This window comes from Ovis aries, chromosome 16, assembly GCF_016772045.2.
Source record: "Ovis aries strain OAR_USU_Benz2616 breed Rambouillet chromosome 16, ARS-UI_Ramb_v3.0, whole genome shotgun sequence".
In the NCBI taxonomy this organism is placed as follows: domain Eukaryota; kingdom Metazoa; phylum Chordata; class Mammalia; order Artiodactyla; family Bovidae; genus Ovis; species Ovis aries.
The window spans coordinates 67729720-67742965 of record NC_056069.1 but is presented as its reverse complement, the minus strand read 5'-3'; the positions used below and the strand labels follow the sequence as shown (position 1 = coordinate 67742965).

The 13246-nt window shown below is 44.0% G+C and overlaps 1 protein-coding gene across 4 annotated transcripts in view; it reads left to right on the top strand.

Annotated features, from left to right (window-relative positions):
• The window catches only part of ICE1 (interactor of little elongation complex ELL subunit 1), a 69268-nt gene that overhangs the window by 50828 nt on the left and 5194 nt on the right, over positions 1–13246 (top strand). For all 4 annotated transcript variants that reach the window (XM_060400281.1, XM_060400279.1, XM_060400280.1 and 1 more), the window contains 3 exons: positions 2693–2853; positions 5668–5858; positions 7668–7774. In XM_060400281.1, the coding sequence (XP_060256264.1) occupies positions 2693–2853; positions 5668–5858; positions 7668–7774 (459 nt within the window). The remainder of the gene's footprint in view (positions 1–2692; positions 2854–5667; positions 5859–7667; positions 7775–13246) is intronic.

The following is a 13246-nucleotide window of genomic DNA, read 5'->3' as shown; positions in this document are numbered from 1 at the left end:
GTGCCTCCGGAAGTTCACCATTCAGTTCACTGCAGTTCAGTCACTCAGTCATGTCTGACTCTTTCCCACCTAATGGGCTGCAGCACACCAGGCCTCCTTGTCCATCAAGAACTCTCAAGCTTGCTCAGACTCATGTCCATCCAGTCCATGATGCCATCCAGCCATCTCATCCTCTGTTGTCCCCGTCTCCTCCTGCCTTCAGTCTTTCCCAGCATCAGAGTCTTTTCCAATGAGTCAGTTCTTTGCATCAGGTGGCTAAATTATTGGAGTTTCAGCTTCAGCATCAATCCTTCCAGTGAATATTCAGGGCTGATTTTCTTTCGGATTGACTTGTTTAGACTGGTGGTAAAGCCTAACCTGAAGGATTTTGAGAGTAATCTTGCTAGCCTGCTAAACGAGCACAGTTGTATGGTAGTTTGACCATCGTTTGGCATTGCCCTTCTTTGGGATTGGAATGAAAGCTGACCTTTTCTAGTCCTGTAGCCACTGCTGAGTTTTCCAAATTGGCTGACGTATCGAGTGCAGCACATCACGTTTTAGGATTTGAAATAGTTCAGCTGGAACTCCATCACCTCCACTAGCTTTGTTAGTAGTAGTGCTTCCTAAGGCCCACTTGACTTCATGCTGTAGGATGTCTGGTTCTAGGTTAGTGACCACACCATCGTGGTTATCCAGGTCATTAAGGTCTTTTTGTAGAGTTTCTCTGCGTATTCTGTCCATCTTGTCTTAATCTCTTTTGCTTCTGTGAGGTCCTTACCGTTTGTGTTCTTGCATGAAGTGTTGGTATCTCTAATTTTCTTGAAGAGATCTCTAGTCGTTCCCATTCTGTTGTTTTCCTCTGCTGCTTTGCATTGTTTGTTAAAGGTGACCTCTTTATCTCTCCTTGCTATTCTCTGGAACTCTGTATTCAGTTGAGTATATTTTTCTCTAATCTCCTTTGCCTTTCTTTTCTCTTTACTTAGCTGTTTGTAAAGCTTCCTCAGGCAACCCCTTTGCTTCTTGCATTTCTTTCTCTTTTTTTGGGATGGTTTTGGTCACTGCCTCCTGTGCAGTGTTACAGATCGCCTTCTGTAGTTCTTCAGGCACTCTCTGTCTACCAGATCTAATCTCTTGCATCTGTTTGTCACCTCTACTATATAATCATAAGGGATGTGATTTAGATCATACCTGAATGGCCTGCTGGTTTTCCCTGCTGTCGTCATTCTGAGCCTGAATTTTACAATATAGAGCTGATGATCTGAGCCACAGTCATCTTCAGGTCTTGTTTTTGCTGACCATATAGAGTTTCTCCATCTTCAGCTGCAATATAATCAATCTGATGTCGACCATATAATCATTGGTGTCGACCATATAATCAGTGGTGTCGACCATCTGGTGATGTCCACGTGTAGAGTCACCTCTTATGTTGGTGGAAGAGGGTGTTTGCTCTGACCAGTGCTTTCTCTTGGCGGAACTCTGTTAGCCTTTGCACTCCTTCATCTTGTACTCCAAGGCCAAACTTGCCTGTTACTCCAGGTATCTCTTGACTTCCTGCTTTTTCATTCCAGTCCCCTATGATGGAAAGGGCATCTTCTTGGGTGTTAGTCTAGAAGGTCTTGTAGGTCATCATAGAACCGTTCAGCTTCAGTTTCTCTGGCATTAGTGGTTGGGGCATAGACTTGGGTTACTGTGATGCTGAATGGTTTGCCTTAGAAATGAACTGAGATCATTCTGCAGTTTTTGAGATTGCACCTAAGTCCTGCATTTCGGATTCTTGTTGACTCTGAGAGCTACTCCATTTCTTCTAAGGGATTCTTGCCCGCAGTAGTAGATACAATGGTCATCTGAGTTGAATTTGTCCATTCTGGTACATTTTTGTTCACTGATTGCTAAGATGTCCGTGTTCAGTTTTGCCGTCTCCTGCTGAACATGCCCAGTTTACTTTGACTCATGGACCTAACATTCCAGGCTCCTGTGCAGCGTCGTTCCTTGACAGCATCGAACTCTCCTTTCACCACCAGACACTTGCGCAGCTGAGCACTGTTTCTGCTGGCCCAGCCTCTTCATCCTTTTCGGAGCTATCAGTAATTGCCCTTCACTTTCCCCCAGTGGCAAATCGGACACCTTCTGACCTGGGGGACTCATCTTCCAGTGTCATATCTTTGTGCGTTTTCATACTGGTTATGGGACTCTCATGGTAAGAATCCTGGGGTGGGTTGCCCTTCCTTTCTCCAGTGGACCGTGGTTTGTCTGTAGTCTACGCTATGACCCATCCATCTTGGTAGCCCTGCAGCTTCACCACAACGAGGCTGTGATCCATCAAGGGGTCGGCCTGAAAGGACACTCGTCTAGTAGCAGGGTTCTGAATGTGGACTCTTGAGACAGGGTGTCTGCCTTCTCTGCTTGCTTTAGAGTTTATTGTTCTTCTCTACAGTGGTGTATACTCATGCTGGGTTTCAAATTTGATTAAAGAAACTTTGCCGAAGGGAAAAGTTGGCTGGAGGCTGGGGGAGAGGACTGGAGGGTTAGGTGGGAGGGACAGAGTGGATTTGAGGCAGCTGAGGCTCCGGCCTCATGGGGCTGCCTCTTCTTCAGGTGTAGGCGGCCTTGCTGTGCACGGGGAGGGGGGGGCATTGTTTAAATATGTTCTTGCTTTGTAATTTACTCACTTAATCAGACATGAAGGTTTATTATCTTGTTTTCTTTCTCATAGATTTTCCAGAGTCTGAGAAATTGACTTTGTTCATTGCAAACATGTGGCATGATGTATTCATCTCTCAGTCGGTGATTAATAAGGCGATGCAGCTGGTAGCCAGGCAGCGCGCCAAGGGAGAAGTTCTGAACTGTTTGCGCGCCTTCCTCAATTGGGAGAAGGTGAGGTTTCTCTTTATTGTGTGCAATATTGCACACATAGACCTTATATAAGTGTTTTCTTTGGTTTTGTGTTCGTGAGCATTTTAGAGTTACTATTCTTCATATTAGATCCTTCAGAATACCATTTTAGTCCAAGCTTGTGCATTTTGTTCATTAAGTATGTCCATTGAGCTGAGTTTATCTTGGGTACTAATTTGCCGCTGGTGAGAGCCATACCCATGCTTACATATGTAAGGGCCCCGAGAAGATGCAAAGCTCTGCTTCTAAACGTGGTACTTAGGTGAGAAAACTGAGATTGCCAACTCCTTCCTTTGATGATTTTTCTGAATGTAATCTGTTCTTCCCAGTTGATGAAATTTGTAGTTTTTTGGAGTGTTGTGTGCTTTCTTTTATTACTTTATTTTCTTTAGTGACTGATGTGCTAATATAATATGTAGATTGGTGTTCTGTTCATAGATTTTCTCTAATGAGAATTGCTGGGTGCTGCATTGATAGTGATAAACTATAAGACGAGATATTGAAGAGGCACCGAAGTCAGTGACAGGTTGATTTTCACTGTGTTCTGCCCTGTTTTAGGACTGTATTACTGTCCTTTTTTAAAAAAAATACTGGCTTGCACCTGTGGACAGTGTTTCTGTGCCATCGTGCTTTCCTTTTTAGTTCTTTCTGGTGTTACTGTCAATTAGACTTTAATTTTCTTAAGAAAGGGGAAGGGCTTGGTGGGTAGAAAGTTAGGGAAGTATTAAACAGCGGGTCTGCAGTCAGCCCTCCATCAGTCCACCTCCACAGTCTGGAGTGTGTTGTGTGGGGTCCCATCTGATTGTACTCCATTGGCCGTGAGCAGAGCCCTCCCACGTCTGGCATGCGTCCCGCCCTCTGTGGTTACCTGCCGGCCGGCCGGGCGCCCTCCCCTGCTGAATCCTCCCGCTTGTGCACTGGGGGTCTCCTCCTCCAGCCCCGTTCAGGTTGAAGCTAGATAGGATAAGGTGGTAAAAGCCATGATTAACAAAGAAGGGAGAATTTTAATAAGTGTATTTTTTCTGTATCATGTCAAATAAAAATATAAACTCAAAGCTGTTTAAAAAAAGAGAGAAATACCTGGGGGGGAAAATACCGTTATAGTCTAAGATGTCCATATTCTGTCTTACAGAACTCAACAGATGTGATACTCAAAAAATAAGTAAAGAGATAGCAGAAATCAACAACACAAAAAGTAAACTTGAATGAAGGCTATTTTTTCATATCTATGACATTTACAAAAGCAGTCATAAATTTGGCCACACAAGAACTTTAATTTTTAAAAAGTAAATATTTTACACTCAAAATTGTCTGGTAATGATTTAGTAAAATTAGACATAAATAATTTAAAAATTATATAAAAATTCCCCAGAGATTGAGATGCACAGTCTCTGGACAGTCTGTGAACAAATAGAAACTCAAAGTAAAATCTCAGTATCTGGAATCCTTCATTAGCAGAGACCTCTCATTTTTGGAAGACTCACACTCATTGCGATAGTTTAAATGTCTTCAATATTAAACACAGGAACAAAGTTCTTTGATAACCATCTTGAAAATTAAAAATTTGAGAAGGAATCTAGGAAAGAAAAAATGTGATTTTATTAAAAAGTAACAGTAATGAAGTTGAGAATGAAAAAAAAACACTGCCTTTAAAAAAATGCTGATAAAACAGATAACTCAGTTCAAATGACTATAAAAAGAGAAAAGCAAATTCAGGATTTCAGGATGAGAGGAGATGTGAGTAGAGACAGAGGGTGAAAAATGAGAAGACTGCCACCTGCAGCGTCACAGAGGCAGCTCGACCCGGGCAGCCTCTTAGCAGTAGACACACGCAACAGTTGGCTTCAGAGTCGAACACTGCAGTAAGCCAGTTTTCAGTTACAAAAGGCTGAAAAGATAATTGGAAACTTAGTATACAAGAAGGGTGTATAGATGTTACCTGAACATTAAATCTTATCTTTAAAGAACCAATTAATTCCAGTCTTTTTCAGGCATCAGAGATTGAAAGCTCCTTGTTCAGTTTATATCACAAAACCCAATAAAAGAAAAACTGAAGAAAGAGAAGAACATTATAAATCCACTGCTGATATGAACCCAAGGGAATTCAAGTTTATGTCCACAAAAAGGCTTCTACAGAAATGTCCAAAGCAGCGTTATTAACTGTAGCCTAAAGCTGTAAATGAGCCACATGTCTTCAGTAGGTGAAAGGATAAACCATGGTATATCCATGATTTGGTATATCCAAACCATGGTATGACCAGGTCCCTGCTCAGCAGTGAGAAGGCATGCTGAAACTACCTCTACACTCAAGAACGTGGAAAGACAGGGCTCAGCTGTAAAAGGAGGCAGACGAAAGACTCTAGTACAGTCTTGTTCAGTTTTTTGAATTTCTGGAAAAAGCAGGTTGATACATACGGTCAGAAAGATGGCTGAATGAGTTTATTAAAGAATTTTTAAATATTAAAAACTTTTTTTTATTTGTAACTTTAATTCTCTGGTTTGAGTTAATGACACTGCGTTCCTGTGTGGATTGTGGAGTCTTTTCTTTCCTGGTTGGCTTCTGCATTGTGCCTGGAGCTTTTTACCTGGCCTCTCTGGCACTATTGTATAATTATTTAGGGACAGGTACTACGCCTAGATAAACACAGTTCCCTCTTCAAAATCCAGCTTTCAAAGGGTGTCTTTTAAAGTGACATGATGACTCATCTGATGCTCGTTATGTGCCTTAAGATCACCCACAGAAGGTGCGTTACATTCGAAATTCTAAATTCCCTTTTTTTTCCCTTTATTTGCTAGAATGCGCCTGTAGATGTTGGCTTCATGGTTTCTAAGCTGCTTTTGACCATACAGTTATGTCCAAAAACAGAATTTCAGTCCAGTGCAAGGTTTGGGGAAGACCTGAGTGATAGCACTTGGGAGCACGTATGTGCCATCGATCTGCTCTGCTGCCATCAGAAGTGGGTTTGGACGCACGACAACATTATCAGGTACGACTGCTCTCCTGACTCAGGCTGGATTATTTGAATTGTCAGCAGTACGTTCAGCGATTGCCGAATTGTGGTTTAAATCATTTTTCCTTTTAAGGCAGCTGAACCGTTTAGAAGGCACATTTTGATTTGGTAAGAGTTAATAAAACTGCTTGTAAAATGCCAGTGTCGCTGTGACAGCCCCTCACTTTATTTTCTTACGGTACCTTTCACTACTTTTCATTGTATTCGCTCATTACTGTCTCTTTCCCAATGGGAAATGGATCTGATGAGTGGGGGGCCTTTGGTTCCCTGGCCTCCCTGGCACGTGGAGACCTGTGCCTACTCAAGCGAGGCGCTCCGCGAGCACATGTAGATGGAATGCCGTGGTCACTGTCATAACGTTCAGGTGCTGTGGAGAGGCCATAGGAGCAGGGCTGTTCGGGATTCTGCCCTGGCGCCTCTTCTCGCTGGAGTTGCAGGAGAGAGCGGAGTCTGATATGCTCAGGCATCTGTTTTGTGTAATGAGCTAACTTTTCTCTGTGCATCAAATATGCAGCATCTTTGGAGAATGGAAAAATAGTCAAGTATTTATAATTGTTCCGTGGTTGAATATAACCTTAATTTTCTTACAACTCTGACTGAGAGAGGCTGGTTTAAAGGGGCTTATGACATTGAAAAGGAGTCCCCAAAGGATTGATAGTATGTATCTTGATATCCTGTGGAAACTTGTTTTCTCCTAACACTGGGAAAAGATGCCATATCTAAATGTGAAGCAACAGATCACTGAATTCTGGGGCGTCTGTGTAAGGAGGCACAGCCATTTTAGAATTAAGAGCTGTGCTGCATAGATCTGTATGTGTTGAGACGAAAGTGTTTCGTAGCCTGTTACTAAGAAGGTGCCAGGGCCATCTGTTCTGTGCTGTGTAATGACGAGCGAGTGTCTACCCTGGGTCCCCTCTTCCTAGGAGCTGGGGGCAGGGCCCTTCTCCCAGTGAAAGGTGAGGCCACTGTGGACGGTGCCAGGGAGAGCTGCTTTGTCCAGGGTCCCCCCGGTGGAGTGGACGGAGTGGTGAAAGGCAGGATCCCTACCTGAGCGACTTGTGACCCTGATCCCTGAGCTCTGTGGTCACTGTGTGTTTCTTACATAAATGCAGGTGTAGGCGTGTGTGGAAGGAAGAGCCCCAAATTAGAAGAATGATAGTTAACTGGCAGTGTGTTATTTGGGGTGCTTTTAATTTACACTTTCCTTTCGTTTGTCTGTATTAAACTTTTCTAATGTTATAAATACTGTGTAAGAAGTTAATACATTTTTGAAAAGAGAAAGCAAAGAGGAATTGCCACTGTTCAGTAGAAAGCTCCTTTAATCCCTATGAAGTGTGGTTCGTTTCCTCTGGTTTAGTCCTTCTTTATGAAGTACAGACTGCCCTTGCTCCTCCCCAGGAAACGAGGCTTCTAGAACACAGGTGCTCCTGGTGTCTAGAGGGCGCACATGAACTCCAGACTCCGCGCTTCCACTTCTGCAGCTCGGGGACGGTGCCGCGCACTCTGCCTTGTGCAGAGGGCCTGAACAGAAGAAAGATGCCGGCACGGGAGTTTGCAGCTTTCCTAAAGCCACTGTGAGCACTCAGATCCTGGATAGCTGGAAAGTCTGAGTTTTCAGAGTCTGTTCTATTGTTAGCCAAAAATGCTGCGTCTTTAGAAGTTCCTCTTCGTCACTGGTTGTCACTTATACACCATTTTTAGATAGGTTCTTAATATTTGAGCCATGGTGGGCGTGCATACTTTCATACACATACATACGTGTCTATATTTGTTGTTATCTTGCAGCAAGGAGCTGTGGCCTGTAATGGATAGGTGGATAAAGTACAGAAAAGGGCATCCGAACATCGCCTACACTCCTGATATCATCGTAGCGTCAGTTCTGAGGCTCATCGGTGAGTTGTCTCTTGTACTGAATTTGTTCTTGTTATTGATGCTGTCCTGGTGGGAGAGTAACTGTGGAATAATGGTAAATGTTGACTGAAACTTCACTATGACTGGCTTTACAGCCATTAGCGTTGGTACTTTTGCAATAAATTAATTTTCATTACTCATACTCTTTATAAGTTAACATTTTATTCATCTTTGTCAGAGAGTCAAGATTTTTCTTGTTAGTACATTTTATTTATAATCGAAGTCTTGATTCCCAGATACTAATTTTAATATACAGACAGATATATACATATACATACCAGGATACATAAATTGCTATAAGTTATAGTCTAATTTGATTTATAAAATAAATTTATCTTCCCTACTTTCACCCTTTTTTTTTTTTTTTGTACTTGCTTAGTAAGGATAACAATGTACTTCCATAATTGGAACTAGTTTTATTTTGTTTCTACAATTCTAAGCTGAATATACAGAAATTAAAATCACTGCTTAAAAATATTTTAAATGAAACGGATTGTTTTTAGTCTCAGGTCTGAAGAGGACCTCGGTGACCCTTTAGTTCTGCTGCTCTGTTTGCTCCTTACAAGTCTTTACTTTTTACTTTGACTTACTTTCTTCCTTTTTATGCCACATCTCTGACAAACTGCTCTACATTCCTTATGTTATTTCATTATCACTGATATGATCTATTCATTATTAGAAGGCTGTCTTTACTATGAACTGACTCTCTGCCATGTATTCATCTCCTGGGAGCAAACAAAACTGGGTTCACCCAATTCCTTTGTCAGGGCCCATTAGGTCATTGAAGATAGTTATCATGTCTACACACACATCTTGGAGTGAGAGGTCACGTGGGCCTTAGGAAACATCACTGTGAACAAAGCTAGTGGAGGTGATGGAATTTCAGTTGAGCTGTTTCAAATCCTTAAAGATGATGCTGTTAAAGTGCTGCACTCAGTATGCCAGCAAATTTGGAAAACTCAGCCGTGGCCACAGGACTGGAAAAAATCAGTTTTCATTCCAATCCCAAAGAAAGGCAATGCCAAAGAATGTACAAACTACCACACAATTGCACTCATTTCACACGCTAGCAAAATAATGCTCAAAATTCTCCAAGCTAGGCTTCAATAGTACGTGAACCGAGAATTTCCAGATGGTCAGGCTGGACTTGGAAAAGACAGAAGAACCAGGGATCAAATTGCCAACATCCGTTGGATCATAGAAAAAGCAAGAGAAAAAACATCTGCTTCATTGACTATACTAAATCCTTTGACTGTGTGGATCACAACAAACTGGAAAATTCTGAAAGAGATGGGAATACCAGATCACCTTAACCTGCCTCCTGAGAAATCTGTATGCAGGTCAAGAAGCAACAGTTAGAACTGGACATGGAACAACAGACTCGTTCCAAATAGGAAAAGGAGTAAATCAAGGCTGTAAATTGTCACCCTGCTTATTTAACTTACATGCAGCGTACATCATGCAAAATACTGGGTTAGATGAAGCACAAGCTGGAATCAAGATTGCAAGGGAAAATATCAATAAATAACCTCAGATACGCAGCAGAGAAGGCGATGGCACCCCACTCCAGTACTCTTGCCTGGAAAATCCCATGGACGGTGGAGCCTGGTAGGCTGCAGTCCATGGGGTCGCTAAGAGTTGGACACGACTGAGCGACTTCACTTTCACTTTTCACTTTCATGCACTGGAGAAGGAAATGGCAACCCACTCCAGTGTTCTTGCCTGGAGGATCCCAGGGATGGGAGAGCCCAGTGGGCAGCCTTCTGTGGGGTCACACAGAGTCAAACACAACTGAAGTGACTTAGCAGCAGCAGCAGATACACAGATGACAACACCCTATGGCAGAAAGTGAAGAGGAACTAAAGAGCCTCTTGATGAAGGTGAAAGAGGAGAGTGAAAAAGTTGGCTTAAAACGTTCAAAAAACTAAGATCATGGGATCCAGTCCCATCACTTCATGGCAAATAGATGGAGAAACAGTGGAAATAGTGACAGATTTATTTTCCTGGGCTCCAAAGTCCCTGCAGATGGTGACTACAGCCGTGAAATTAAGACTCTTGCTCCTTGGAAGAAAAGCTATGACCAACCTAGACAGCATACTAAAAACCAGAGACATTACATTGCCGACAAAGGTCCATCTAGTCAGAGCTATGGTTTTCCCAGTAGTCACGTATGGATGTGAGAGTTGGACCATAAAGAAAGCTGAGCACCAAAGAATTGATGCTTTTGAACTGTGGTGCTGGAGAACTCTTTGAGAGTCTCTCGTACTGCAAGAAGATCCAACCAGTAAATCCTAAAGGGAGTCAGTCCTGAATGTTCTTTGGAAGGACTGATGCTGAAGCTGAAGCTCCAATACTTTGGCCATCTGATGTGAAGAACTGACTCATTGGAAAAGACCCTGATGCTGGGAAAGATTGAAGGTGGGAGGAGAAGGGGATGACAGAGGAGGAAATGGCTGGATGGCATCACTGGTTCAGTGGACATGAGTTTGAACAAACTCCGTTAGATGGTGAAAGACGGGGACACCTGGCGTCCTGCAGTCCATGAGGTCAAAAAAAGTTGAAACAGTCTCATCCTCTGTATCTTTGGCATTTAATTAAAACTGAAAGATAATGCCATTTGAAATGAGGTTTAAGAATTTTTAAGTCGTGTGAATCAGTCTTGTAAGAGGATCACAGGAAGAAATACAGTGGCTCTGACTGCTTTTGTTGCTGTGTCTGCTGACATGCACTGTGCGCGTTCGCCTGCAAACATAGGAATGTTGCAAATAAATACTTAGCTGAGTCTTGACAACAGCCTGGTTGCAAGGTGGACATTTACTAATTTTCACTGGAGATAACCCAGCATATACTTTGGAGTTAAGATTCCGAACAGGAAAGCATGGAGGTGTGGGAGCACAGATGGCTTCTTAGGGCGCAGCTCTCCTGAGCCTGTGAGATCAGTGTCCCTGGCGGGGCCGCCAGAACACGGACGGGCCAGTAGCTGCGTTTCTAGCTGTCAGGTGATGGCATCAGTGTGTCTGGAAACCCTGGTTTCAGTAGCAGCTTCTCTTAACAGATTCAAGAAGGATTGTTCGTACCTCTTGAGAATTCTCCTCTGTGTCTAGAGAATTCCATTCACAGAGGAGGCTGGCGGACTATAGTCCTTGGGGTTAAAGAGTTGGACACGACTGGGATTTCTTTGGAAGGAATGATGCTGACGCTGAAACTCTAGTACTTTGGCCACCTCATGCAAAGAGTTGACTCATTGGAAAAGACTCTGATGCTGGGAGGGATTGAGGGCAGGATGAGAAGGGGATGAGACAGGATGAGATGGCTGGATGGCATCACTGACTCGATAGACATGAGTTTGAGTGAACTCCGGGAGATGGTGATGGACAGGGAGGCCTGGCGTGCTACGATTCATGGGGTCGCAAAGAGTCAGACACGACTGAGTGACTGAACTGAACTGAACTGAGCAACTAACACTTTGACAGAATAGTTTGTAAGATTTGATGACATATTATTTAGAGTAATATATATATATATATATATATATATATATATACACACATAATTAAGAGTGACATATAATGCAGTTGTGTATCTTACAGCAATAATTCATGTCCATCTCTTTGTGACCCCATGGACTGTAGCCAGCCCAGCTCCTCTGTCCATGCAAGAATACTCTCTCCAGGCAAGAATACTGGGGTGGGTTGCCATGCCCTCCTCCAGGGGATCTTCCCGACCCAGGAATCAAACTCCGGTCTCCCATCCTGCAGGTGGATTCTTTACTATCTGAGCACCATGAAAGCCCATAGGAGTAATTAATAATGGATAATTAATATTTAGTTAACAGTACTGTATAATAAAACAGTAATGTAGAGGTAAATGTAGATCAAAGGAAGGGTAATTAGGAAGCAAGTGTCACGTGGAAAATAACAAGAGTCTGGCCTACCTGGCAAACGCTGCTTGGTCATAGGAGGACCAGGGTGGGTGGAGCTCACATGCCTGAAAGGCTGGTGTGCAGAGGGCAGGGGGCCGCCAGGCCGTTCCAGGAGGGCCTCAGCGAGCTTTGCTCGATGTCTGTTGGCACTGAAGGCTCTCCTGACCCCCATGCACAGCAGGTGCTGGGGGCTTCCTTAGTGGGGGACTGGGGCTGGGCACCCGTGAGGCCCAGTCTGAGGACAGGGCGGAATCCTGAGAGATCTTTAGGGCGGGACAGGTGCTGTCCTTCCCATGCACTCATCTCAGGTGGAGTTTGAGCCGTTTCTGAGAAGAAAGAGTTGGAGAAGCATCTTAACAGTTTCTGAAGCTGACAGTTACTAAAGAATTTAGTGAATAATTAAGTTGGTTAGTATGACTTCATAATAATAAATGAAGTCACACAGCAGGTGTTCATGAAACAGGAATCATCTGCATTCTTAACTCTAAATGTGTAAATCCCAGTGGGGTTTCTGCTCCTTGGGAAATAAAGCAGGATGATCCAAGGCCATCTGGTGCAGGGTTGGAGTGTGAACACCACCGTGAGCACACACCGTGGGCACGCCTGATTATTAACCTGCCTGAATGCCAGTGGAGCCCAGGGCTCTGGAGGAGTGGAGAGCCCGGCAGAGCTGGGGTGTGGGGAGAGGTGAGTGCGTCTGAGGTCCTGAGTCGAAAGGGAGTGGAGTGAGGCTGGAAGTCGGCCTCCACTGGACACAGAGGCATATAAAGCCACATGATACCACTTGCTGCCCCGAGCGTTCTAACTCTTAAACAGCCTGGCTGAGGTCAGCAGAGCCCCGAGCTCGGGCGGCCCTGTCCCTCCCACCAGGGTTTGCACGTCTCCTGTGGTAGCCGGTCCTGCTTCATTTCTGTCCAGGGTCTCGCCACGTCATTCAGCTTTTCTGTGGAACTGTCTTAACATCCTTTCCCTAACATACCTGCATATAAAACCGTGACAGAGAGCCCTGGGTGACTGTTCCGCTCTGAGCCCTGCCCTGTAGACTAGGCCACATTCCCTATGACCCTCAGCTCTCCTCAGGCCTCCCTGAGTGTGGAGCGTGTTGTCTTTGATCTGAGATCACCTCCATGTTTCTTACCTGAATTTCATTGTGGCCCAGCTGCCTTGGACTCGCCCACATTCCTTCTGGGGGGGGGACCTTCTCTTCCCATCTCTTTAGCATATTTATCCATCATCTTTGTCAAGTCATCATACGTGTAAGTGCCAAGTCCTGAACCGTATACTCAGATTCATGAGTTTTTCTTACTGTATCTCTGATGTACTCTGGTAGATAGCTTCTGAAATCCGACTCATTAAGCGTCTTTAATTAAAAGAAGAGGACCCAGTATAATACAGTCAGGTGTTACCTGGCGGTGATGCTGCAGTAGCTGAGTCGTGTCCGACTCTTTGCGACCCCGTAGATGGTAGCCCTCCAGGCTCCTCTGTCCATGGGATTCTCCAGGCAGGAACACTGAGGTGGGTTGCCATTCTC